We start from the raw sequence: 24,699 nt of genomic DNA, 5'->3' as shown, positions 1-24,699 counted from the left end.
AGCTTTTATTATGGAATTATGATGTCTGGCCCCCATTTTATGTTGGAAAATTTCTCACTAATTTTTTAAAAAAATCTGTAAATAGCCACTTGCCTAACCTTCTAGGATTCACACAGAAACCACCTGCTCCGTTGCATATGTCATAGTCAAATATTGGAGCCAACAATTGCCTCTTCCCAGTGTTCAGTTCTTCTTTGGAACAAGGGAGGGAATAAAAGGTATTGCTTATGCCTTTGAACAAGACTCTCTTCTCAAGGTTTGTGCAGCACGTTGACTCCTAAGTTCTTAGGCATTCGGTTAGGTGTTCATTCCTCAGGTCTTCTTCCCTCAGTTTTTCTAGTCTCTTGCCATTAACTGTGTAGGAATTTGTGAAACTCAGAATGCTTGGTATCAAGATAGTGAGTTTGGGCTAAGGAGGCTTCTCCGCCAAAACTTGTTCACTAGGTTGTCTGCAAATTGGCAGATGCTGGACCATGGCAAATGAGAGCGTAGAGTCTACATCCTGTCTACCAGGCCACTGACTCACTAGCCAGAGTCATGGCAGGGAAAATACTGTGAGAACATGGTGATTTCTGGCATACCCCAGCTATGATCTATAGACCAGCAGCCTCAGCTCAGCATGCTAGGATTGCCCAGTGAGGAGTCTGAGATTAGCCTAGGAACCACATGTGACTACTTGTGAAGAAACAGATCCAAAAAAAATATTTTACATAATTGAGAAGTGGGTGGTCTGGTGTATTTCTCAGCCATTTTTCATGTCCAGGCCTAGCCTTTTTTTTTTTTTTCTTCAACAAAGGAGATCATGGACTAGCAAAGAAGTTTCTTTCTGGTTTAAATTTTTTATTTTCCAAAATTCAGTGGCAGTTGCTCTGGAGAGCAAACCAGAGCATAATACATACTTGATATCAAGGCTTGGGGCTTTTGTTTGGCATTTATAGCAAGGAGACAGCAAAATAAGCCAAGGTAAAAGGAGAAGTGGCAGGCAAGAACAGGAGCCAGGCAGTTTAGTCCTGGTTATACACTGTGGGACTTTGAGACTTGCCTTTGCTGCTCTGCCTCATCCTTCCCATTTGTCAGGTTCTGACTTGTGGAACACAACGGTATTGCCAATGTTTTGGGGTCTAGCCAGGCAGGATTGATAGATGTCTGAACGTGTTGCTTTATTATTTTCTAATCTTCAGCATGTGCTGTGTAGTGAGAATAAGTGGCAGGTTTTAAAATTGTCCTGATTGTTCGTTGTGTGGATCTTTGTTACTCCTCACATTCTGCTGCTGAACTATGTGACAGCAAGCATGCGTCGTGCAGGCATATGCCTTATGTGATTCTGGGAAAATAGTGGGCAGTGAGAGTTTAAATGTTACCCTTGGTTTAGAACTTGAAGAAACAGTCTGCAGAGGTCACAAAGGCCAAGACATGGTCTGACTTGTATCTGATCTCACTACCCCCCTACAGATGGCTACTCCATTTCTAAGAAGAAGGAACAAGAATAGGAGTCTACTCCAGATAGGGATGCCATAGCACATAGATGTGAGGGGTCACTTATCACAGCACAGGTATTATGACCCTCAAAAAATGAAAGTGCAGTTAGCAATTACCACCATTACTTAATGTAATGATTGTGCTGCAGGTTGGGCTGCTGAGACCAGCACTCTGTAAACCCTCTAAACACTATGTAGCCCAGGGCTTAGGGTAGATGCAACTGATGGCTTAGTGTGTATCTTGTCCATTATTGAGACTTTGTGACCAGAAACACTGTACTTTAAATTCCAACACCAGGTCAAATATTTGGTTGGGGAGGCATGTGTTTTTTGCAGGGTTGTTGGTTGTGGTGGTTTTGTTGTTGGGGTTTTTTTTTGATATGTAAAAACAAGAGTTGTTAAGAGCGTTGGTGTTCACTGTACTTTACCCATATCTAGGAATGATGTGAAACTGTTCCATGGAGAGAGTTTCATTAGTACGTATTAGGAATTTACTGCTATTTCAAAATATCACTATAAAAGTTGTTCCTCTACAGAGTCTCAAGACTATATTGGCATCTGGATTCTGAAGTTGCAAATAAGAGTTACAATTTCCATAATGAGGTGTAGTGGTCTCATTGCAAAAGCCTAGAATTAGAAATGCCAAAAGCAATCCTCACACTGTGAAGTGAACTTAAGTACAACACCTCACTCAGTAGTTACAGCCCCTCTACGCTGAAGCCAGTCCTCAGACACCACAGAGTGCTTATCCCCACAAAATGACTAAGTCTTTAGATGACATTTATTTGTCTGTCAAGGAGAGATGCCAGTCTTTGCTGATAATTCTAAAGAGGGTTTGTAGGCTTTTCTTCTGAAACTTGTCTCTTCCACTAGTAGGGTTGGATTTGTGCTTCCATATACACTGGCAGGACAGGTTTAAGGTCATTAACGAGGTTCTTGGATGCCAGAACTTACCGGCAGAATTATAGACCACAGGGAAGAAAGCTGTTTCAGAAAGCTCTTTGAGGACTGGATTTAGACTAACACCCTGGAATGTTAACAATGAAAACTAGTAGAATGTAATAGGAGACAAAATAAGATCAGACACAAGTATCAAACAAAGATCCAGAAATGAAAATTATCACTAAAATAAAAACTTCAGTGGCCAGCGGCTGGAGAGATGGCTCAGCGGTTAAGAGCATTGAAAGGTATTGAGTTCAATTCCCAGCAACCACATGGTGGCTCACAACCATCTGTAATGAGGTCTGGTGCCTTCTTCTGGCCTTCAGGCATACACACAAATAGAATATTGTATACATAATAAATAAATATTTAAAAAAAATTCAGTGGCCAGACTATATAGTTTATTAGATAAGACATTAAAAAAAAGAATCAGTGGGAGTAAAACTCTTAGAGCTGCAGGGGAGAGGAGGCAGGCACAGGAGAGCTGCTGTAAAGGAGCATGGAGATGCATTCGGAATGTGTAATGAACTATAAGCAAGAAAAGAGTAAGTATAGATAGGAACATTGGTTATCGGTTCCTGAGGATGTATCAGGGTCAGTGAGCAGAGAAGACACTGTTGAATAGCACTGGTAGAATCATAGGCTTCTGCTACCCTCACAGCTGGAAACTGGATTGTTGCCTCTTCACTCAAGGAATCCGTTCCTGGGAAAGCACAGTCTGCCCTTGCTGCCAAAAACCTGTGCATCTAATAGATGTACTGGCAGAAAGGAGTCAGTCATAATAGGCTGCCGGTGCATTTGTCCAGTCTCCCTGAAAGCCACACCAGCAGGTCCAGGTGATAGGGGGAAAAAAGTCAGTGGGTGACCCAACCACAAGTTAGGAAGTTGTTGTCTTGTGTTTTCTATCCAAGTGATAAAACACAACTGCTTTCCTCAAAGGTCTGGCATGAGACATGTGGGTGCCAAGACTGTAGTGGGTGCCAGCACTGTCACAGTCTTTGTTGATTATAGGATGAGAAGTAGGATCATCCAAGCTCGTATCTGCCTAAGAGAACTGCCACAGCTGAGGTCTCTCCCTAGGTGTTGGCAGGGTCTTCTATTTTCTCAGACTCTCTACCCTTGGACTCTTCCCAAAACAAGGCCTTAAAAGCAGTTTTAAAGGGGACTCTTGGATCAGTTGGACAGCCTTTCCCTGCTGCCCTTCTACATTGTGATTCTACCTGCCACTCATTCAACTGTGTCATAGATTAAATTTTGCCTTGGACTTACCAGTGTTCTACTTAGCAATTTAGCAAATACCATTTGGAATTTATATGAAGTCTACTTTGTTTCCATTTGAATAATAGAAACAGAAATCAGTATAAAATGTCAGAGGAACTTTGGTTGTCTGTGGAAACTAATAGTTCCTGCTTCCTGCCCTGTTTCCCTCCAACAAACAGGATACAGCTGTTAACAGTGGGTGTGGAGCTGGGTAACCTGAGCACACACTTTAGATCAGCCAGACTGCCAGGCTATTCATAGTGGTGATGGATGCAGGTACTTTATCCTGCTGCAGGGGCATCTGCAACACCGCCTGTGTCCATGTCAGGTAGCTCAGCCATTTTTGGACACACTAAACCTGGGTATATTGTGAATCGTGGCATATGACAGAACTTTTAGTGTCCTTTCAGGGGCTTCTTTGGTGTCCGTCTTTTACTCCAGAAGTCTGAATATAGTGTCTCAATCTGGTAGACACTCAAGTTTGCTGCTTTGAAGCTGGGGAGTAAAATTGGACAGTTGTGGGTGCCAGTTGTTGCATGTGCTTAGAGAAAGCTGCTTTTACAGTGAAAGGGTTCAGACTTTGAGGAAAGCGCATTTCAGAGCCATCCCTGTCCCCACTCACATTTGGACAAGAAAGTGATTAAGTTCTAAGATGTTTGACTATGAGAAGTTCTTGAGGGGGAGGTCAGCAGAGCAGTATTTTAGTAGTGCTGAATGACTCTGAGCATCTTTAAGAGCTCCTCTTGGCTGAGTGAGAGTCAGTGATCACTGAGCTACAGGGAGGGACAGCTGCTGTCGTAGAAGCCCATACTAGCCAGGCAGTGGTGGCACTATAATCACAGCACAGAAAGGCAGATCTCTGTGAGTTTGAGGCCAGCCTTGTCTACAAGAGATAGTTCCAGGACAGCCAGGGCTGTTACACAGAAAAGCCCTGTCTCAAACACGCTCCCCCCCCCCCAAAAAAAAAGCCTAGACCTGATACCCCTCCCAGCCTGTATGTCCCCTGGTTGGCAGCAACTGTTTTGGAGGACAGACAAGTCTTGTGTTCTTAGTTTCCCCACGAGGAAAAATCCCAGGGCGTGCTCCCAGCCGCAGAATGCTAGCCTCATACATCTTTACTAGGTTCCTTTGTTATCTTTAAAATAACAGGTATGTGACCAGCCAGGGTAACAAGCACCTTTACCAGAGGTAGGATAAATCTCTTGAACTTAAGGCCAGCCTGGTCAAGGTCAGTCAGGGCTACATAGTAAGACCCTCTCTCAAACTAAACAAAATGTATAGGTATGTCTGTGCATGCCTATAATTCCAGCCCTTGTGGGTGGAGGCAGGAGGATAGGAGTTTGAGGCCAGCCTAGGCCTCAAATGTGAGACCATTTTAAACAAAACAAAATGCGGGTTGGGAGGCTTCATTCGAGACTCAGCATAGTGCCAAACTTAAACAAGCAAACAACAGTGTGCTTTACGATCTGAAGACATAACTAACCTGCAATTTATCAACCACATACTGCACAAAAGCAGAGCTCACCACAGCTAGAAGTATGTGATGCTCTGTATAGCCTTTGAGAGTGGCATGGTTTTCTGACATTTTGTTCTCGTCATATTCTTAATTTTTCCCCCTTTCTCATATTTGTACATCATGGCTTGTTTAAAACTAGCTGATGGTGTCCTGGAGTATTTAGGGGCGTTTTGCTATGAGTTGTTAAGCAGGTGAATGTCACTGCCTATAGGCTTGTCAAATTAAGAATCTTCTAAGTAAGCAAGCCAAACAGTTTGATAGAAAATTGGTAGGATGATTTTGAGGCTAACCTCAACCATGGAAAAGTGCCGATGAAGCCAAGCAAGCCAGCCGAAGACCAGAGTCTTCAGTGACAGGTAGTCTTGTCATCTACGGAGGCTGCTTTCTTAGAGCTGTCTCCACCAGAAGCTGGTTTATTCCTGCAGAGGGTTTTCTGGATAGGAAGGGAAGAAAACTACTGCCAGTGAGAGCCTCATCAGCATTTTCCCTTTGGCAAATCTAGGGTGTGTAGTTTGTACCCTGTGACCTGGAGAACCCTAAACCCGTCTTGGCCCTGCTCAGGGGCTTACCCCTATAATCTCCACCGCAGTGGAGGTGCTGCTAGGCAAGAGGCAAAGTGAGAGCCTTTGTGTTTCCAAACCATGGACTCTGAGTGTCTTTTCTCCACATCCCACCTCTTTTTAAGAGCAGCAGCACAGTCTTTCCAGTAGAGGTTGGCAGGGCATTTTGTCACCGGTCAGAGGCACCCAGGACCTGCTTGTTAGGAGGCGGTTAAGATGGAACAGCTGAGCTGTTACATCGTTCTTGTTAGTGCTCTGTGTTGATGCCTTTAGATGCCTCCAGCTCAGTCCATGTTGTGGTACTGCAAGGCTGGTACGGTCCTCGAAGCACCATGGCATGAAATGGAGGTTCCTAGAAGCAAGAAGAAAGGTACAGTACTGACAAGTTGGCCTTGATTTATTTACATATATTAAACTGTGTCTGCCATTGTATATCTGCACTGTTTGTTTGGAGGAGGGCTGGGAAGGAGTTTAATTGCAGACACGTGTTAATAATAGAGACTTGTCCCATGTGGGCCAGGTCAGTCATGTTGAACCATCCTACTGCCTTTGTGTGTGGCGCCTGTAGGGAGCAAATGGTTGGTGGAGACCGAGACTTAGATCCAATGGGCTGACAACAGGGCATTTATACTGTGTCTCTCACAGCTACTGCTCACAGAGTGGGGCAAGGTCGGTGTTCCCAGCACTGTCATTTCCCCTCATAGACCTTCCTTGTTGCTCTAAAGCTATCGGGTGGAATGAAGGGGCTCTGTAACATTAATTTAAAATCCAGCTCTGAGGATTGGGCATGAAGTCTCCCCTCCCTTTCTCCCTCACCTGCCACACAGAGAAGCAGGGTCCTGAGCGGAAGCGGATCAAGAAGGAGCCTGTTGCCCGAAAGTCCGGGCTACTATTCGGCATGGGGCTGTCTGGGATCCGAGCTGGATACCCTCTCTCTGAGCGTCAGCAGGTGGCTCTGCTCATGCAGATGACTGCTGAGGAGTCTGCAAATAGCCCAGGTGAGTGAGCCCTAGGCACCAGAGTAGTTTTTTGGACACCGAGGAAATGGCTGTACTTGGCAATGGATCCTGTGTGGGTTCTCTTTCCCTCATGAAAATGGTTGGGTTCTTGAGGTTCCCATGAAATAAAGCTGCCTTCTATAATGTCCTACTTGTTTCTTCCTTGGCCTGCAGTAGACACAACACCAAAGCACCCCTCCCAGTCTACAGTGTGTCAGAAGGGGACCCCCAACTCTGCCTCAAAAACCAAAGATAAGGTAAATAAGAGAAATGAACGAGGAGAGACACGTCTGCATCGAGCAGCCATCAGGGGCGATGCCCGGCGCATCAAGGAGCTCATCAGTGAAGGCGCAGATGTCAACGTCAAGGACTTTGCAGGTAAGTCCTGCCTGGAGGGTGGGCCTTATGTCCACACAGTGTGATTTGCTGCCGAGTCTCTGGAAAAGTATTTCGGGTCCTTGATTGGTTTTTGTTATTTTTAAGCAAGCAAAGGGGGGCTTTACATATTTCCCTTCTATGGGTCTGCCACATGGCAGATTCCTAGAGGGTTTTGCTCTGGTATTTAAAGGGTACTTGCTTTGTTCTAGCAGAAGCCACTCTGCTAGATTGAGCACTCATGCTGTTTCCTAAAGAGGTTGGAATGGACATAAGTGGGGATACCTCCCTAGATGTGCCAAGACCTTAATTGTTAACTGTGTGATTTTTGTGATTAGAACACTGTCTGTCTTTCTGCGATGGGATACCCCACACCATGATGCAACACTGCAGGAGAACTATGTGTTCATGGTGCAATGATAGCTGAAAGTATTAGGCCTCAGGGATATGATCAGAATACAGTGTGTGTGTGTGTGTGTGTGTGTGTGTGTGTGTGTGTGTGTGTGTGTGTGTGTGTGTGAAATTCTCAAAGAATTTTTTTTAAAAGATTGTCTCAGAAGGAAAAAGCAATGGGCGGGAGTTTCAGGCAAAATTCCCTTTGTGCAGAACCTTATATTTCTCCATTGCCTAGTTTATAATTGTCTGATTCTGCCTAATTTAGAGTTATTTTAAAGTAACAATTTATGCATTTAAAGTAACTATTTTAAAATAGTTTCCCTTTAGAAAAGTGGGAACTGGGTAATGTCCTTATACCACCCAACCAGAGGGGTCCTCCTGAGTAATTGCTCTGGCAGCCAGTGCTGTACATATAAATCTGCAGTTAACAGGTTAGATATTCACTGTGCAATGCACCACAAGAAAAAAAAAATAAATGATGTCTTCTCTGGGTGTAACCTGCTTTCCAAAAGAACCACTCCTTAGGATATAGCAGCATCCCCTGCTTCCTTCTACCCCCCACCTGTTGTCATTCACTACAATTTATGCAGGAACCAAGTTTTCAGGGATTACATAACAAATACCCTAAGTTTCTGTTTTCAGGCTGGACTGCACTGCATGAGGCCTGTAACCGGGGCTATTATGACATCGCCAAGCAGCTGTTAGCCGCTGGTGCAGAGGTGAACACTAAAGGGCTGGATGACGACACGCCTTTGCACGATGCCGCCAACAACGGGCACTACAAGGTTGGCATCTCCCTGCGGCCCTGCAGTGGCTGCTCTGTCCTTAACTTCTGGACCATTCTACAGCTTCATGTTTCTCTGTCTTAGCTAGTTTTCACATTTTCTGATACTGGGAAGTGAGGTTTATGTTGTCATTGTTGTCCCCTGTTGCTCCCAATCCCCTTTTCAGCCCTAAGGCCTAGCTGTTCATTCTGCCCTACGTCAGTTCCTGGATAACCTCTCAATTCTGATGACTAATAGCACTATATTAAATGTACAGTGTTGGCTCTGTTGATCTGGCTGGATAGCTTTATGAGTTGCTGCTGCATCCCTGTTAGCACTGGTACTAATCCCATCCAGAAGGTCAATCCAAGTCTTGGGTAGGGTAATATTTGAGACGTAAAGTCAGCACATGGAATTATAGTCAAAATTAGATTACTGTGGTAGGTCAGGACTTCATCTCTTATGGTCAGGGCTTCCTGTAGGTTTGCTGCAGGAAACACCTAAGATGTAGTAGACATGTCTTAGTCTTAGGTTGCAGTAGTGACGTCATTACCAGACTCCCTTTGAGGGGACAGGACAATAAGACGGATGAAGAGGAAAAGATCTGCCCAAGTTAGCAGTGCTATAAAGCAGTCCCAGCCTGGATATTTTGAGAGGTATCAAAACCCTATAGAACCAGATTCCCCAAGAACCCAGTGATACACAGTGATGAATCATTGTGGGTTAGGGCTTCTGAATGAAAAGATTAATGAGACAGCCCAGAAAAACTGACGCTAATTTATATATATATTGAATACTTAGGTGAGATAATGGTATGACGGTTGATTTGCTTGCAGGTTTTAAGCCCTTTTATAAAAATGTACTGGAAAAGTTTATGTCTGAGACTTGTAAAAAAAAAAAACAATGCCCTGACAGGTAGGCAGTTTGAGTAAAGCTGATTGTGAGCTAGCAGGCGATAAAACTGGGGGGCAAGGGCCATTATCTAAATCTCCATACTTCCGTGAGTTTTACATTTTTATAATTATGGGAACAAAAAAGCCATGGGAACACCGTGAGGTGAATAACAATAGTGACCTCTTAGTTGAGAACATATGGATGGGGTGGTCCAAAAGGCAGCTTTTGAAAGCTCCTCTTCGTGGCTGGAACAAGGAGATGAAAGAGACATAAAAATAACAGGACTACTAGAAACATTGCTGGTCTTAGCGGAAATTCATGGGAGGGTACTGATCTCTAACAGCAGAGAAGTAGATCCTTGGTCCCAGCACCACAGGATCCAAATTCTGACAACGATCAACACAAGGAAGGAGACAGCTTTATCTGTACCTTGATGTAAGCCAAGCAAATGAAACCGATTCCTTCAGATTGTAAGACAAATTTTGGTGGTTTGTAACAGCAGCAGTAGAAAACTTAAATATGCTAAAAGCTCTCCATGCTCATGATCCAATGCAAAACATTACCTTGAAGTGAAACACTATGAGTGACAAGAGTATGTATTAAAGCCTGAACTACAGTTGAGGGTAGACTGAAACTGGATGTTTGCACTCAGCCATATAAACACAGGTTGCTGATTATAAATGGTTGAATAGAGCTGTTGAAATGTCACCTTGAATGTTTCTGTCACCCATGTAACCATCTTTATGCATGTAAAATCAAGCAAGGAGGAGTTATCTTACTTTCTAATGTAAATGAAAATAAAGAAATCAGCTGACAGAAATGTGGTCTTTGTTTCCTCTATTTTCCACACCCCTGTCCTCCAAAGATAACTTCCCCCATGTACCTACCCTTCGGACCTGCACTGCTGACCAGCTCTCTCTTGGTGGGACGGGAGTTGTATAAGAAGATTTTGGGGAAGAGGTAGCACATCGAGGAGGAGAGATGAAGAAAACATGGAGGAAGTGAACCACTTTTGGAGGGGACCCTCATAAAAGAGGACAGCTCTGCTGGGCACCTAGAGATCCTACCACATGGCTCTGCATACAGCACCCCAGCAGGGTTTAGAAGGGGCTATAGCTTTCTACAGGCATGGCAGAGTAACTACTTTTCAAATAGTCTGCTAATACCATTATTAATGTTTTGTAGGTGGTGAAGTTGTTGTTACGGTATGGCGGAAACCCTCAACAAAGCAACAGGAAAGGCGAGACACCGTTGAAAGTAGCCAATTCCCCAACGATGGTGAATCTCCTGTTAGGCAAAGGCACATACACTTCCAGTGAGGAGAGCTCCACTGGTAAGCCAGGCAGACAGACCATGTGAGTGGGTGGGCGAGGCTCTGAACTCCCTGTTGGGGAGCACCCTGCAGCATCTACATATGATATCCTCCTGCAGATTATTACACAGAGTCTACAAGGTAACTTGTACCTTCAGGAACTTCCAGATACAGGAGTTTTCCAGGGTGCCTCACTGTCAAGATGTCTGTACTTTGCTCAGATGCCAGCCTTGTGCCTTACTTTTTTTTTTCGAGACAGGGTTTCTTTGGTTTTGGAGCCTGTCCTGGAACTAGCTCTTGTAGACCAGGCTGGTCTCGAACTCACAGAGATCCGCCTGCCTCTGCCTCCCAAGTGCTGGGATTAAAGGCGTGCACCACCATACCCCGTGGGTTCCTTCTGCCTGTGATTGGCCTCAGATGTGACTAAAGTAAAGTGCTTCTTCAGAAGCAAAACCAGCCAGTCTCCCCTTCTGGGAGGCCTGTTCCCTCCACAGCTGCAAAGTATTCTTAGCTGATGCTAGGAAAATGATTCGGACCTGCCTGATATCTCCCTTTCTGTTCCCAACAGAGAGCTCTGAAGAGGAGGACGCCCCATCATTTGCACCTTCTAGTTCCGTCGATGGCAATAACACAGACTCTGAGTTTGAGAAAGGCCTCAAACTTAAGGCCAAGAATCCAGAGCCCCAGAAAACTGTTACCCCTGTCAAGGACGAGTATGAGTTTGATGAGGATGATGAGCAGGACAGGGTTCCTCCCGTGGATGACAAGCACTTGCTGAAGAAAGATTATAGGAAAGAAACTAAGTCAAACAGTTTCATTTCAATACCCAAAATGGAAGTTAAGAGTTACTCAAAAAACAACACGCTTGCACCAAAGAAGGCAGCCCATCGCATCTTGTCAGACACATCAGATGAAGAGGATGTGAGTGTTGCCATGGGGGCTGGAGAGAAACTGAGATTGTCAGCACATACAATGCTACCTAGTAGTAAGGCACGAGAATCTTCTAATTCTAGGCAGCAAAAAGAAAAAAACAAATTGAAAAAGAAGCGAAAGAAAGAAACAAAAGGAAAGGAAGTTCGGTTTGGAAAGAGGAATGACAAATTTTGTTCCTCTGGGTCAGAAAGTGAGTCCTCAGAGAGTGATGAGGATGATGGGGACTCTGTGGGAAGCGCAGGCTGCCTCAAGGGGTCCCCTCTGGTGCTGAAGGACCCTTCCCTATTTAGCTCACTGTCTGCCTCCTCCACCTCGTCTCATGGTAGTGCTGCGGCCCAGAAACATAGTTCTGGCCACACGGACCAGCACACTAAGCACTGGCGCACTGACAATTGGAAAGCCATTTCTTCCCCAGCCTGGTCTGAGGTCAGCTCTTTATCAGACTCCTCAAGGACGGGACTGACCAGTGAGTCTGACTGCTCCTCCGAGGGCTCCAGTGTGGAATCTCTGAAGCCCACAAGGAGGAAGCAGGAACACCGTAAAAGGAGTGGCCTACAGAGCATGCCACCTGAGAAGAGAAGCACCTTCCACCCTTGTCCAGATGGAGCTGTCCCCAAGATGGACAAGGAAGGGAAAATAGTCAAAAAACACAAAACAAAACACAAACATAAAAACAAGGAGAAAGGACAATGTTCAGTCAGCCAAGAACTTAAATTGAAAAGCTTTACGTACGAGTATGAGGACTCCAAACAAAAGCCAGATAAGGCCATCCTCTTAGATAACGACATTTCCACTGAAAATAAGTTGAAAGTATTGAAGCACGACAGAGACCATTTTAAGAAAGAAGATAAACTTGCTAAGATGAAGTCAGAGGATAAAGAGTGGCTCTTTAAGGATGAAAAGGCACTAAAGAGAATCAAGGATATGAACAAAGACATCAACAGATCATTCCGGGAAGAAAAAGACCGTTCCAGTAAGGCAGAAAGGGAGAAGTCTACAAAGGAAAAGTCTCCCAAGGAGGAAAAACTGAGACTGTACAAAGAGGAAAGGAAGAAAAGGTCCAAAGACCGACCTTCCAAGTTAGAGAAGAAAAATGACATGAAAGAGGACAAGGTTTCCAAGGAGAAGGACAAGGCCTTCAAAGAGGACAAAGAAAAACTGAAAAAGGAAAAGGTGTACAGAGAAGATGCTAATTTTGATGAATATTGTAACAAAAGTCAGTATCTGGAGCATGATGACACCAAATTCAGCCTTTCTGATGACCAACAAGAGAGGTGGTTTTCTGACCTGTCAGATTCCTCTTTTGATTTCAAAGGAGAGGACAGCTGGGACTCTCCAGTGACAGACTATAGGGACATCAAGACTGACTCAGTGGCCAAACTTATCCTGGAAACAGTCAAAGAAGAGAATAAGGAAAAGAAGCGTGACAACAAAATCCGGGAAAAGCGAGACTTCAGAGACTCTTTCTTCCGAAAGAAAGACAGGGACTATCTAGACAAGAATTCTGAGAAGAGGAGAGACCAAACAGAAAAGCATAAAAGCATCCCCAGCTATCTCTCTGAGAAAGACAAGAAGAGGCGAGAATCTGCTGAAGTGGCCCGGGACAGGAGGGATATACTAGAGGGCTCCCGGGAACGGAGGGATGGGCGTATGCGATCTGAAGAAGTGCACAGGGAGGACCTAAAGGAGTGTGGCTGTGAGAGCACCTTCAAGGACAAGTCAGACTGTGACTTCACCAAGAACCTGGAGCCCTGGGAACGGCCCCATGCAGCTCGGGAAAAAGAGAAAAAGGATGTCCTAGAAAAGGAGAGGAAGGACAAGGGCAGAACAGAAAAGTACAAAGACAAGTCCAGTGAGAGAGACAGAAGCGAGAAGTCTGTCCTCGAAAAGTGTCAGAAAGACAAAGAGTTTGAAAAATGTTTTAAAGAGAAGAAAGATAGCAAGGAAAAGCATAAAGACATACACAGCAAAGACAGGAAAGCTTCCCTTGACCAAATGAGAGAGAAGAAGGAGAAGATGTTCCCTAGCATCATCTCAGAAGACTTCTCAGAAAAAAAGGACGATAAAAAGGGGAAGGAAAAGAGCTGGTACATCGCAGACATATTCACAGATGAAAGTGAAGACGAGAAAGATGATTACATGACCAGCAGCTTCAAAGTTGGAGAGGCCAGCGACACACAGAGAGTGGACAGCCTCCAGGAGAAGGAAGATGGAAGAGAACATCCCTCAGATAGGCACAGGAAGTCCTCTTCTGACAGGCAGCACACAGAGAAGCCAAGAGACAAAGAGCCCAAGGAAAAGAAGAAAGACAGAGGAGTTGCGGAAGGGGGGAAGGACAAGAAGGAAAAAATCTTTGAGAAACACAAAGAAAAGAAAGATAAAGAGTGTGCAGAAAAATACAAGGACAGGAAAGACAGAGTTTCTGTCGACTCTGCCCAAGACAAGAAAAATAAACAGAAGCTCCCTGAAAAGATTGAAAAGAAGCACTTTGCTGAAGACAAGGCCAAGAGTAAGCACAAAGAGAAGCCAGAGAAGGAGCACTCCAGAGAAAGAAAATCTTCACGAGGCCCTGAAGTGGAGAAGAGCCTGCTAGAGAAGCTGGAGGAAGAGGCTCTGCATGACTACCGCGAAGACTCCAATGACAAGATCAGTGAAGTCTCCTCTGACAGTTTTGCTGACCATGGCCAGGAACCCAGCCTAAGCACGCTTCTAGAGGTATCCTTTTCTGAGCCACCACCAGAGGACAAGGCCAGGGAGAGTACCTGCCTCTCAGAGAAGTTGAGGGAGAAGGAGAGGCACAGGCATTCCTCGTCATCCTCTAAGAAAAGCCATGAGCGTGAGAGAGCCAGGAAGGAAAAGGCAGAGAAGAAAGAAAAGAGTGAAGACTACAAGGACAGTAGCAGTGGCGTCAGGAAGGACTCCAACCAATATGAAAAAGACTTCTTAGATACAGAAACTTACGGGGTTTCTTACAACACAAAAGCTGACATTGAAGAGGAGCTAGATAAAGCTATTGAATTGTTTTCTTCAGAAAAGAAAGACAGAACTGATTCTGAAAGAGAACCTCCAAAAAAAATAGAAAAGGAACTAAAGCCGTATGGGTCAAGTGCCATCAGCATCCTAAAAGAGAAGAAGAAAAGAGAGAAGCACAGAGAAAAGTGGAGGGAGGAGAAGGAGAAACACCGGGACAAGCATGTAGATGGGTTCCTGAGACATCACAAGGATGAGCCAAAGCCTGCAGCCAAAGATAAGGACAACCCTCCCAACTCCTTTAAGGAGAAGTCTAGGGACGAAAGCCTGAAGCTCAGTGAGACCAAGCTGAAGGAGAAATTCAAGGAGAACACAGAGCGAGAAAAGGGCGACCCCATGAAGATGAGCAATGGGAATGATAAGCTCCTGCCATCTAGAGACTCAAGCAAGAAAGACATCAGGCCCCGCGAGAAGCTCCTGGGAGATGGCGATCTCATGATGACAAGTTTTGAAAGGATGCTGTCCCAGAAAGATCTTGAGATTGAGGAGCGGCACAAGCGGCACAAGGAACGCATGAAACTGATGGAGAAGATGCGGCATAGGTCTGGAGACCCCAAGCTCAAAGAGAAGAAACCCACTGATGACGGGCGCAAAAAGAGCCTGGACCTTCCTTCCAAGAAAGTTGTGGGCCTAGATCCTCCTTTTAAAGACAAAAAGCTCAAGGAATCAGCTCCCATGCTGCCCACTGGTGAAAACAAGCCACACAATGGACCAGGTACAGAGTCCAAAGACTGGCTAACTGGGCAACCCTTGAAGGAGGTTCTACCTGCTTCACCCCGGACTGAGCAGGGCCGACCCACTGGGGTGCCTACCCCCACCTCAGTGGTGTCATGCCCTAGCTATGAGGAGGTGATGCACACACCCAGGACCCCATCCTGCAGTGCTGATGATTACCCTGACCTGGTGTTTGACTGCACTGACTCCCAGCATTCAATGCCTGTCTCCACCACATCCACCAGCGCCTGCTCTCCACCCTTTTTTGACAGGTTCTCTGTGGCTTCCAGTGTGGTTTCAGAAAACCCAGGCCAGACACCTACAAGGCCTGTCTCCACAAACCTGTATCGCTCAATCTCTGTGGATATCAGAAGGACACCAGAAGAGGAATTTAGTGTTGGGGACAAGCTGTTCAGGCAACAGAGTGTTCCTGCAGCCTCTAGTTTTGATTCCCCAGTACAGCACTTAATGGAAGAAAAGGCTCCTCTGCCACCTGTTCCTGCAGAGAAGTTTGCCTGCCTGTCCCCTGGGTACTACTCCCCAGACTATGGTATTCCCTCACCCAAGGTGGACACTCTGCACTGTCCACCAACAGCTGTGGTCAGTGCCACACCACCCCCAGACAGTGTCTTCTCCAGCCTACCAGCAAAGTCTTCCCCTTCCCCAAGAGGTGAACTGTTGACCCCAGCCATGGAAGGGTCCCTGCCCTCAGATCTAGGCCTACCTCTGGATGCCACAGAGGACCAGCAGGCCACAGCTGCCATCCTTCCCCGAGAGCCCAGCTATCTGGAGCCCCTAGATGAGGGTCCCTTCAACACGGTGATTACCGAGGAACCTGTTGAGTGGACACACACTGCTACAGAACAGGCCCTTTCTTCCACCCTTATTGCTAGTGCCTCTGAAAACCCTGTCAGCTGGCCTGTGGGCTCTGAACTTCTGCTAAAGTCTCCACAGAGGTTTGCAGAATCCCCAAAACATTTCTGCGCTGGGGAGTCCCTCCATTCCACCACCCCAGGGCCCTTCAGTGCTGCAGAGCCCACATACCCCGTCTCTCCAGTCACTTACCCTCTGCCAGCCCCTGAGTCAGGCTTAGAGGAAGTCAAAGATGGTGGGACAGGAGCAGTCCCAGTGGCCATCTCTGCTGCAGAAGGGACTGCTCCTTACGCTGCTCCCGCCAGGCTGGAGTCCTTCTTCAGCAACAACTGTAAATCACTCCCAGATGCACCCCTGGACACAGCCCCCGAGCCTACATGTGTAACTACTGTGGCTCAGGTGGAGGCTCTGGGACCCTTAGAGAGCAGCTTCCTAGACAGCAATCATAGTATATCTGCCCTCAGCCAGGTAGAACCAGTGCCATGGCACGAAGCCTTTACCAGCCCTGAGGATGACCTCGACCTGGGGCCTTTCTCACTGCCAGAGCTCCCTCTCCAGGCCAAAGATACTTCAGATGTTGAGGCAGAAGCTGTGGAGGGCAGTCCTGTTCCTCCAGTAGAGAGCTCTCCAGGCCCCACAGGGGTCCTCAGCAGTGGGGAGGTCTCTGCCTCAGCAGCTGAGGAACAACCAGTCCCACCTCCTGAGGAAACATCACCTCAGCTCTCCACTGAGCCTGAGTCCTCAGAGGAACCAAAGCTGGATGTAGTTCTAGAAGCTGCAGTGGAAACAGAAGTCCTGGCAGATGATAGTGCCCCTGAAGCTTCAGTCTCCAACTTGGTGCCAGCACCCAGTCCTGAACAACATCCCCTGGGAAGTGTTGATGAAGAGACTGAGACTGAAGAGGCTTCTGCTCCCTGCTGTGCACCTGATGGCCACACCACAGATGGCTTGACACAGGCACATAATAGTGCAGAGACCACCTGTGTTGTGGCTGCAGCTGAAGGGCCCCAAGAGGCTACAGATCCAGAGCCCAAACCTACAGCTGAAGCCCCCAAGGCCCCCAAAGTGGAAGAAGTTCCTCAGCGCATGACCAGAAACCGTGCCCAGATGCTAGCAAGCCAGAGCAAGCAGAGCATACTCCCAACAGAGAAGGATCCAATGCCTGCCCCAACCTCTAGAGCCAAGGGCCGTTCCTCTGAGGAGGAAGATGCCCAGGCCCAACACCCCCGCAAGCGTCGCTTCCAACGTTCTAGTCAGCAGCTGCAGCAGCAGCTGAACACATCCACACAGCAGACTCGGGAGGTCATCCAGCAAACACTGGCCGCCATTGTGGATGCTATAAAGCTGGATGCCATTGAGCCCTACCACAGCGACAGGTCCAACCCATACTTTGAGTACCTTCAAATACGAAAGAAGATTGAAGAGAAACGCAAGATCCTCTGCTGCATAACTCCGCAGGCACCCCAATGCTATGCTGAGTATGTCACCTACACGGGGTCCTACCTCTTGGATGGCAAGCCACTCAGCAAGCTGCACATCCCTGTGGTGAGTGCTGTGGGATCTGTGTGTGCACAGCACCGGTCAGTAAGTAGGGCAAGAGGGTACTGATGAATAGAGACCTTTGGCACCTTTGTCAAGAGAGGCACTGGCATTCTTGGTTGTCATTTGTGAGGGTCAATGCCTCTATCTCACTAGCCCTGCATTACATTCACCACCTCCAACCCAACTGTACAGTGGGTGTGCAGATCGAGACCCTGTCCTCAATGGTTCCTTTCCTTTTCTTCCTGATTCCTTTCTACACCCCCTTCACAGTGAATGGTCTCAGCTGGTTTATCTTCCTTTCTGTTCTCACCTGTCACGGTTCTTGGGTCTCACTGACTGGCACCCTGACACCTCCCGTCCTTCATTGCCATTCTAAGACATCCATGACTCGTCTGTCTGACAGGGCCATCTGTGTCCTGACCCTGCCTCCTGTAGCACATCCCACATGATCATGCAAATAGCTTCATCTGAGCTCCTCAGCACCTCAGAACTGGCCTGTTTTCACACAGACACATGCCACTTTCTTAACTTAAGATATTCATAAAAGCCCAAGGGAAACCCCTTTTCACCTCACTACTTCCCTCAAGCTTCTCCACCCAGCTGACTTTGTAGCTTGCTCACTTGCTGCTCCCTAATTTGGATTGTCTGCATAGGGGTGTGTCTAGATGAGCATGAGGCCTGGGAGGCTTACAGTATGTTGTCAACATCCCAGAGCCTCTTCATGGGACCATAGGAATGAGGGTGGGTTTTACTCACTGTTTTAGTGTGGTTGTCTAGTACCCTGCCCCCCACCCCCGCAGGTGTCCAGGATCTATTTGCATGCAACCTGCTGAGCCCTCTTCACTCCACATTCCCACTATGCTCCTTTGGCATGGGTACACCTGACTTTCCTTACACAAGGAACACAGCCCTTAGGTGCTCTCTGCCCTGCCTTTTCTGTTACTGTTTATAGGGCAGAGTTCACAAACAACTCCTGGGTGTTGCTTTTAGGTAAGCATCTGGTACCTCTCAGCAGGTTTTTGGGTTTGGGTGCTGAGCTGGAGCATGTTTGAATTTTTTTTGTTTTGTTTTGTTTTTTGTTTTTCGAGACAGGGTTTCTCTGTGGCTTTGGAGCCTGTCCTGGAACTAGCTCTGTAGACCAGGCTGGTCTCGAACTCACAGAGATCCGCCTGCCTCTGCCTCTCGAGTGCTGGGATTAAAGGCGTGCGCCACCACTGCCCGTAAGTATGTTCTTTGTAGCTTACCCCTCTCTCTTCTTATATCTGTAGATCGCACCCCCTCCCTCCCTGGCGGAGCCCCTGAAGGAGCTGTTCAAGCAGCAAGAGGCTGTGCGGGGTAAGCTGCGCCTGCAGCACAGCATAGAAAGGGTAAGTGGAACCTTGGGCAAGGCGCCTGGTTGCATTGACTTTAAATTCACCTGTTCCTCTCCTTCCTCAGGAGAAGCTGATTGTGTCCTGCGAGCAAGAGATTCTTCGGGTTCACTGCCGTGCAGCCAGGACCATTGCCAACCAGGCAGTACCATTTAGTGCATGCACAATGCTGCTAGACTCTGAGGTTTATAACATGCCTCTGGAAAGCCAGGTCAGTACACCACCTGCTGTAGGTGCCAGCTTTCAACACCCCACCCCCACCCCACCACCCCCAAGCCTCTTCCCTGCTCACAGCATGCTTTGGGATACAAGCACCTAACCCCAGGTTGCCTCAGAAGTCAGGGGAGTGTCATAGAAAAGGCCGTCAAGCCTTTATATTTCAGTCTCTTACAGCATTGCTAAGTTCCTCTGGGGCACCTGTGTATATACCACAAGTAGGCAGCACACTCCCTCTCACAGGCTGCAGGGGTGATTGATGTCAGTATGCTTAAATGTGCTGCCCCATCTACAGCTAAAGGGGGACCGACCAAAGCTGGTGTGTTAGTGGCCATGATGGGTCAATGATAACTTCAGCAACAAGACCTAGCCACAACTCTAAGGTGTTTCAAGGTCCCTGCCAGCAAGCAAACTGCAGCATTCTGCTTACAGACCAGAGGCCGAGCCAAGCTTCTTAGCTGATTTTATCTGGGGTAGTTGGAGCCACGGAGCCTGGAAGCACTTAGGCTACAGCCCATCTACCTACACTACCTACCAAAGCAGCATTGTAATGCGTTTCCTGTCCTAACCTGCCCCTGAACACAGTCCTACTACTATATTGCCTTAAGGCAGCTCCTAGCAATCTTTATCTTTCATGTTTATATTTTGTGTGGGAGTGTGTATATATGTTTGTGGATACATCTATCGAGGTTTCTGTATTTCTGGCTCAGATCCAGCAGACAGCACATGTTCTTTAGCTCTTCTCTGTGACCAGTTCTTGCTCTGCGTCATTTCAGATCTTAAGTCTCCTGTAGATAAGCACCCTAACCCCATTCTGCCAGGCTGTGGGTATCCGGGATTGCTTTTTGTCACTGTTCCCTTTGTACTGTGCACAGTAACACAGAGTTACTCCTGGGCTGTATTCCTCTGCTCAACATGCAGCTGGCTGTTGAGACCTTGGTGATATATCTGTCGTCTGTCCTTTTACAAGAGTACTGTAGAGGCCTCTTGCCATGCACAGCATGATGGAATGGAATTGGATTAAGATCTTTTTTCAGTTCATTAACATACTTGGGGGGAAGGGGCACACATACTTTCCCCATTTTGCACAAGTTAACAACAGATACTCTTTTTAGAGACAGAATCTCATGTAGCCTGGGCCGGCTTTGAACTCCTGCTCTGCATCTAGTTCCTAAGTGCTGGGACTGCAGGCGTGTACCACCATACCCAGCACAAAAAGATATCTGCAGTTGTCAGCAAACTGGGGCAGATAATTGAGAATTTTGTTTAAATACAAAATACTGGTGCTATTCAAGCAAGCATGCTTTTGAAGGTGAAAGACAAGAGACAATCTCTGCCAGGTGAAGGCGTAAGTCACAAACAATCCCACAGCAGTTTGGAATTATGATTAATAAGGTGGTATTTATTTAAAGGGGAAAAAACTTAGCGATCACCATCCCAGACAACAGCCCTCTGCGCAATCAGGAAGGAGTCTAGTCGCTGGAAGCGGAGCAAGAAGTAAGAAAGAGCGATGAGGGAAGACGCCGCTTTTTTAAAGAGAGAGGCCACGCCCCAATGGGCTGGTATCTCAGTGGCTATTGGCTGGAGGAGCGGAGGGACCTCCTGCAACACTTGCTGATGCATATTGGACATTGGATAAAAACTTGGGTTACAGGAGGTCGTGGGCCAACTGTTTCAGAACTTTTTAACTGGCTTTGCCCCTGGCATCCAGAGATATAGGCCAGCTATATCAGAGCAGTCTGTTTTGCTGCAGCCCTCTCCCTTTGTGAGGCAATGTAAAACTTGGTTCTTGTTTGTAAGTCCATCACATACACACAAGATCGTGTGATGAAAATGAAGTGAGGGTCTACTTACAGCTCATGCTGCACACAGAGGGAAAGCCAGTAAGGACGCTGATCCCAGTCTACAGAACACACCCTCAGGCTTTTCAGCCATTCTTTTCAAAGTGGGAAAATTGCTTTTAGCTTCTAAAAAAGAATAAATTAAATATGCCATTGCTAGCTTTATATGATCCTGTAATGGAGGACACAGTTTATATAAGGCCTTGATCTGTCCCTCTGAATACACTAGACTCCTGCATAGGAAACTGGTTCCACTCAGCCCTACCCTGTAAATAGTGACTGCCTCATCACTCAGGGGGGCAAAGACTGAGTCCGTGGCCACCAGTGCCTGGGAATACTTTTCAAGGACAAGAGGAAATGATTGAAACGTACTGCTAAGATGAGGATACCCGTGTTCACTGATGAATAAAGGACTCACCCTTAGCCCCCAAGAGCTTTTGTGAACATCTGTTTGGTTCTACAGGGTGATGAGAACAAGTCTGTACGGGATCGCTTCAATGCCCGACAGTTCATCTCTTGGCTGCAGGACGTAGATGACAAGTACGACCGTATGAAGGTGAGTCCTTAGAGTGTCAGAGTGTTCTGAGCAAGGGAGGCCATACTACTACCACACATGATCACAAGTGATGCTTTTGCATGTTCCCCATTACTGCTGCCATCAGGGAACAAAGGTCTTGGGTCTATTGTCTCTTCAGTGTCTTCCCTTCTGTCTACTGACAGGACCTAACCTGAACCCTCTTCAGAGGTCACAACATAATCTTCTACACTTGTAGAATTAACTAGTACAGTGGATAGGAGGATGGGTAAAGGGGTAGATCAGCAAGGAAGAAGCAAGTCCCCACCTATAGCTGTAGAGTCAAACATAGGGTACCATGAGATTCCAGCATGCCATTCACAAAATGAGAAAAAGAAGTTGATACCTCTTCTTTATTTGGTTCCCCATAAAAGTTGTTCAAATGCAGAAAAAGGAGCTATCCAAAGCCTCCTGATTGCTGCCATCAAATGCGTGGTGTTGACAGTAAGATGTCACAGTTAGCTGGGTATCATAACAGTTCATTCAGAGGTGCTGAGAAGACCTTGGGAGAATCAGAGAAGCCCTATGGCACATGGGCTACAATGTATATACGTCCCTGAGGTGTTTTTCCCATGAGCTTCTACTATCATCTCATACTACCATCTCTCTTACATCCTAGAGTCAACTCTAGGCCCGTGACACCTCATCCCAGGTGAGATTATGAGTAATGTTGCCCAGAAGACCCAGGATAGACTATGAGAGGAAGAGAGGGCTTACAATTTGACCATGTACATTTAAAATATCACATTTTTGTTCCTTAATTGATAATAAAACAGTTCTAAACTTTTCCTTCCCCCTTGTTGTTTTTCATGCAAGCTGGTAGTTTGCATTGAGTCATGCATCTAAATTAGCAATTTAATTGATTTCAGTCATTTAAAACTTAAGGATATGATGAGCAATGTATTCGTTGAGATAATCCAATCAACTGGACTCCCAAAGCTGTCTGTCCTTGGCTAACCAGAGTTGACCACATTACCGCATCAAGCTTAAGCATCACCTCTGAGCATGGGTGGACTCCCTGGCCCATGCTTAAAATTTGGCCCCAAAACGTATCCTACTACATCCAGGTCCCTTATATACATGTTTAACTGACGTTTCTACTATGAACACAAATCTCTCTCTGTCTCTGTCTCTCTCTGTCTCTGTCTGTCTCTCTCTCTCCCTTCCCCTCCCTCTCCCTCTCTCACACACACAAGATGAAAACTGAAAGCATAGCTGTTTCAGTTCTGGTAAAATGCTACAACTCCTAGAGGTGAGGAGTTAGATGTACCAACAACTGCTGGTGGAGCACTTGAGGGTCAGACCTCCAGTCTGATGTGCAGAACTGGGGAGGTCCATCTGCCCAATGTATCTGACTCACCAGATGGAGGTTCTATGGTAAAAACCAGGGTGGGTTTGCAGTGCTGTGTTGAACCTAGAGGCAATGTGGAAACTGGGGGCTAGCCATTCCTCTCACCTTGTGTATCATGTCCCACAGACATGTCTGCTGATGCGACAGCAGCATGAGGCTGCAGCCCTCAATGCTGTGCAAAGGATGGAGTGGCAGCTGAAGGCCCAGGAGCTGGACCCCGCTGGGCACAAGTCCCTGTGTGTAAATGAGGTGCCATCCTTCTACGTGCCCATGGTTGACGTCAATGATGACTTCGTGCTATTGCCAGCATGACATTCAGAGGAAGGTCACAGGACACAAACAAGGGCCACATAGGTCGCCCAGTGCTGCCGATGAGTCCCGGCAGCGGAGGAGGGAGCACCACATCCATTAAGTGGGAGGAGCCCAGAGACTGCACCTGGCCACTTGTCTCCCGCTTCAGATACCAGTGAGGCAGAATGCATCTCTTTTTACAGTTGCTATGGGGAGCACAAGGCCTAGACACTGCAGAGCTTTGCCAGCCTTGGGACAAGGAGACCATGGCCGCAGACAAGGTGGCTCTGTTCAGCCACACCCTCTGGGTTTTCTTGCAGCCAACAGGGCACTTGAGGAGTCACAGAACAGAGTGTGTTTTTTAATTTCTCGTTCCATTCTGATCAACTAATGGAAAATAGACTAAGGCGTCAACCTCGCATAAGCAGTGACCTCCAGGTCAAAGAGGCAGGAAAGTGCTGTCCCGCCACGGGTCCCCGGGACAGGCTTGGACACTGGTGCCGGCAAGGGTCTGGCTGCCACCTGCCTGGACACAGGGACGCAGCCAGGACTCTCCAATAGTGTTTTTAATGGAGTCAAATCCACGTGGTTTGTATATTTTTCCTTTAATCTTGGGCATTTTGTTTCTCTTTCTGAGAACGTAACTTGAAACACTACAGAGCCAATAATCCTATAGAGTGTATCCGCAAACCTGTACAGTTTTATATACATTCACAATGTACTTTTGCTGCCTTCTAGATAATTTATTTTGCAACACATTACTGCACAGTTGTAAATAACTTATGTACTGTAACATCACTTTCAGTTATGTGTAAAGAAATAAATAAATTAATTAAAATGCTCTTTGTACATGCAATGTCCCTTCAGATAGCAGGGTTCCTCCTAGGAGGGGCCTGTATATTAATTAACACATGAAAGTATTTGTGCTTCCAGGGGACAGCTTGAAAGCAGAATCCTATGCTTCAGCTGCATCGTTCATCCCTGTGTTTCAGGTAGACCGACAAGGCTGGAGTAGGGGCCAAAAGAATAGACACCCAGAACCCCAGAACTTACCCCTAAGCAGCCTGTCAGCTAGGGGGACCTGTTCTCTAAACAAAGTTTCCCTGTCCCTAAATCATGGAACTTGATCATGAAACATTTCTTTATAGCTCCATTTTGCACCATAAAGAAAAAAATGCATTATTTTCTTCAAGCATCCTTAGAACCATCCATTTTAGCCCACAGGGACAAATCACAAACTCTGTCACCCTACGCATAAGACTTCCTTGCAACTCTGCACAAGTCTGATGTATTGCTGCCAGAGCCTGCCATAAAGATAGCTGACATAAATGCATAGAGAGTATTTACATCTTATATCAGTCTGAGAAGTCAGACCAAAATCCATGAGAGCTTTCTGTATGCCTGGTATCTCTAAAACCTAAGACTACCCATATATCAGTGCCCTGCCAACCTGAAAGACTCTTAGCTGA

At 46.6% G+C, this 24,699-nt stretch overlaps 1 protein-coding gene across 5 annotated transcripts in view; it reads left to right on the top strand.

Annotated features, from left to right (window-relative positions):
- The window catches only part of Ankrd11 (ankyrin repeat domain containing 11), a 170,750-nt gene extending 146,682 nt beyond the window's left edge, over positions 1-24,068 (top strand). For 2 of the 5 annotated variants that reach the window (XM_075977561.1, XM_075977562.1), the window contains 9 exons: positions 6,584-6,754; positions 6,929-7,132; positions 8,168-8,310; positions 10,369-10,516; positions 11,064-17,590; positions 18,856-18,954; positions 19,025-19,168; positions 21,478-21,570; positions 23,066-24,068. In XM_075977561.1, the coding sequence (XP_075833676.1) occupies positions 6,584-6,754; positions 6,929-7,132; positions 8,168-8,310; positions 10,369-10,516; positions 11,064-17,590; positions 18,856-18,954; positions 19,025-19,168; positions 21,478-21,570; positions 23,066-23,251 (7,715 nt within the window). In that variant the 3' untranslated portion in view covers positions 23,252-24,068. Of the gene's footprint in view, positions 1-6,029; positions 6,127-6,583; positions 6,755-6,928; positions 7,133-8,167; positions 8,311-10,368; positions 10,517-11,063; positions 17,591-18,855; positions 18,955-19,024; positions 19,169-21,477; positions 21,571-23,065 lie in introns of all 5 variants that reach the window. The other 3 variants (XM_075977565.1, XM_075977566.1, XM_075977563.1) reach the window with 3 other exon arrangements.
- The last annotated feature ends 631 nt before the right edge of the window (positions 24,069-24,699 follow it).

Source organism: Microtus pennsylvanicus, chromosome 6, assembly GCF_037038515.1.
Source record: "Microtus pennsylvanicus isolate mMicPen1 chromosome 6, mMicPen1.hap1, whole genome shotgun sequence".
Lineage (NCBI taxonomy): Eukaryota > Metazoa > Chordata > Mammalia > Rodentia > Cricetidae > Microtus > Microtus pennsylvanicus.
This window is presented reverse-complemented; position numbering and strand designations above follow the sequence as displayed.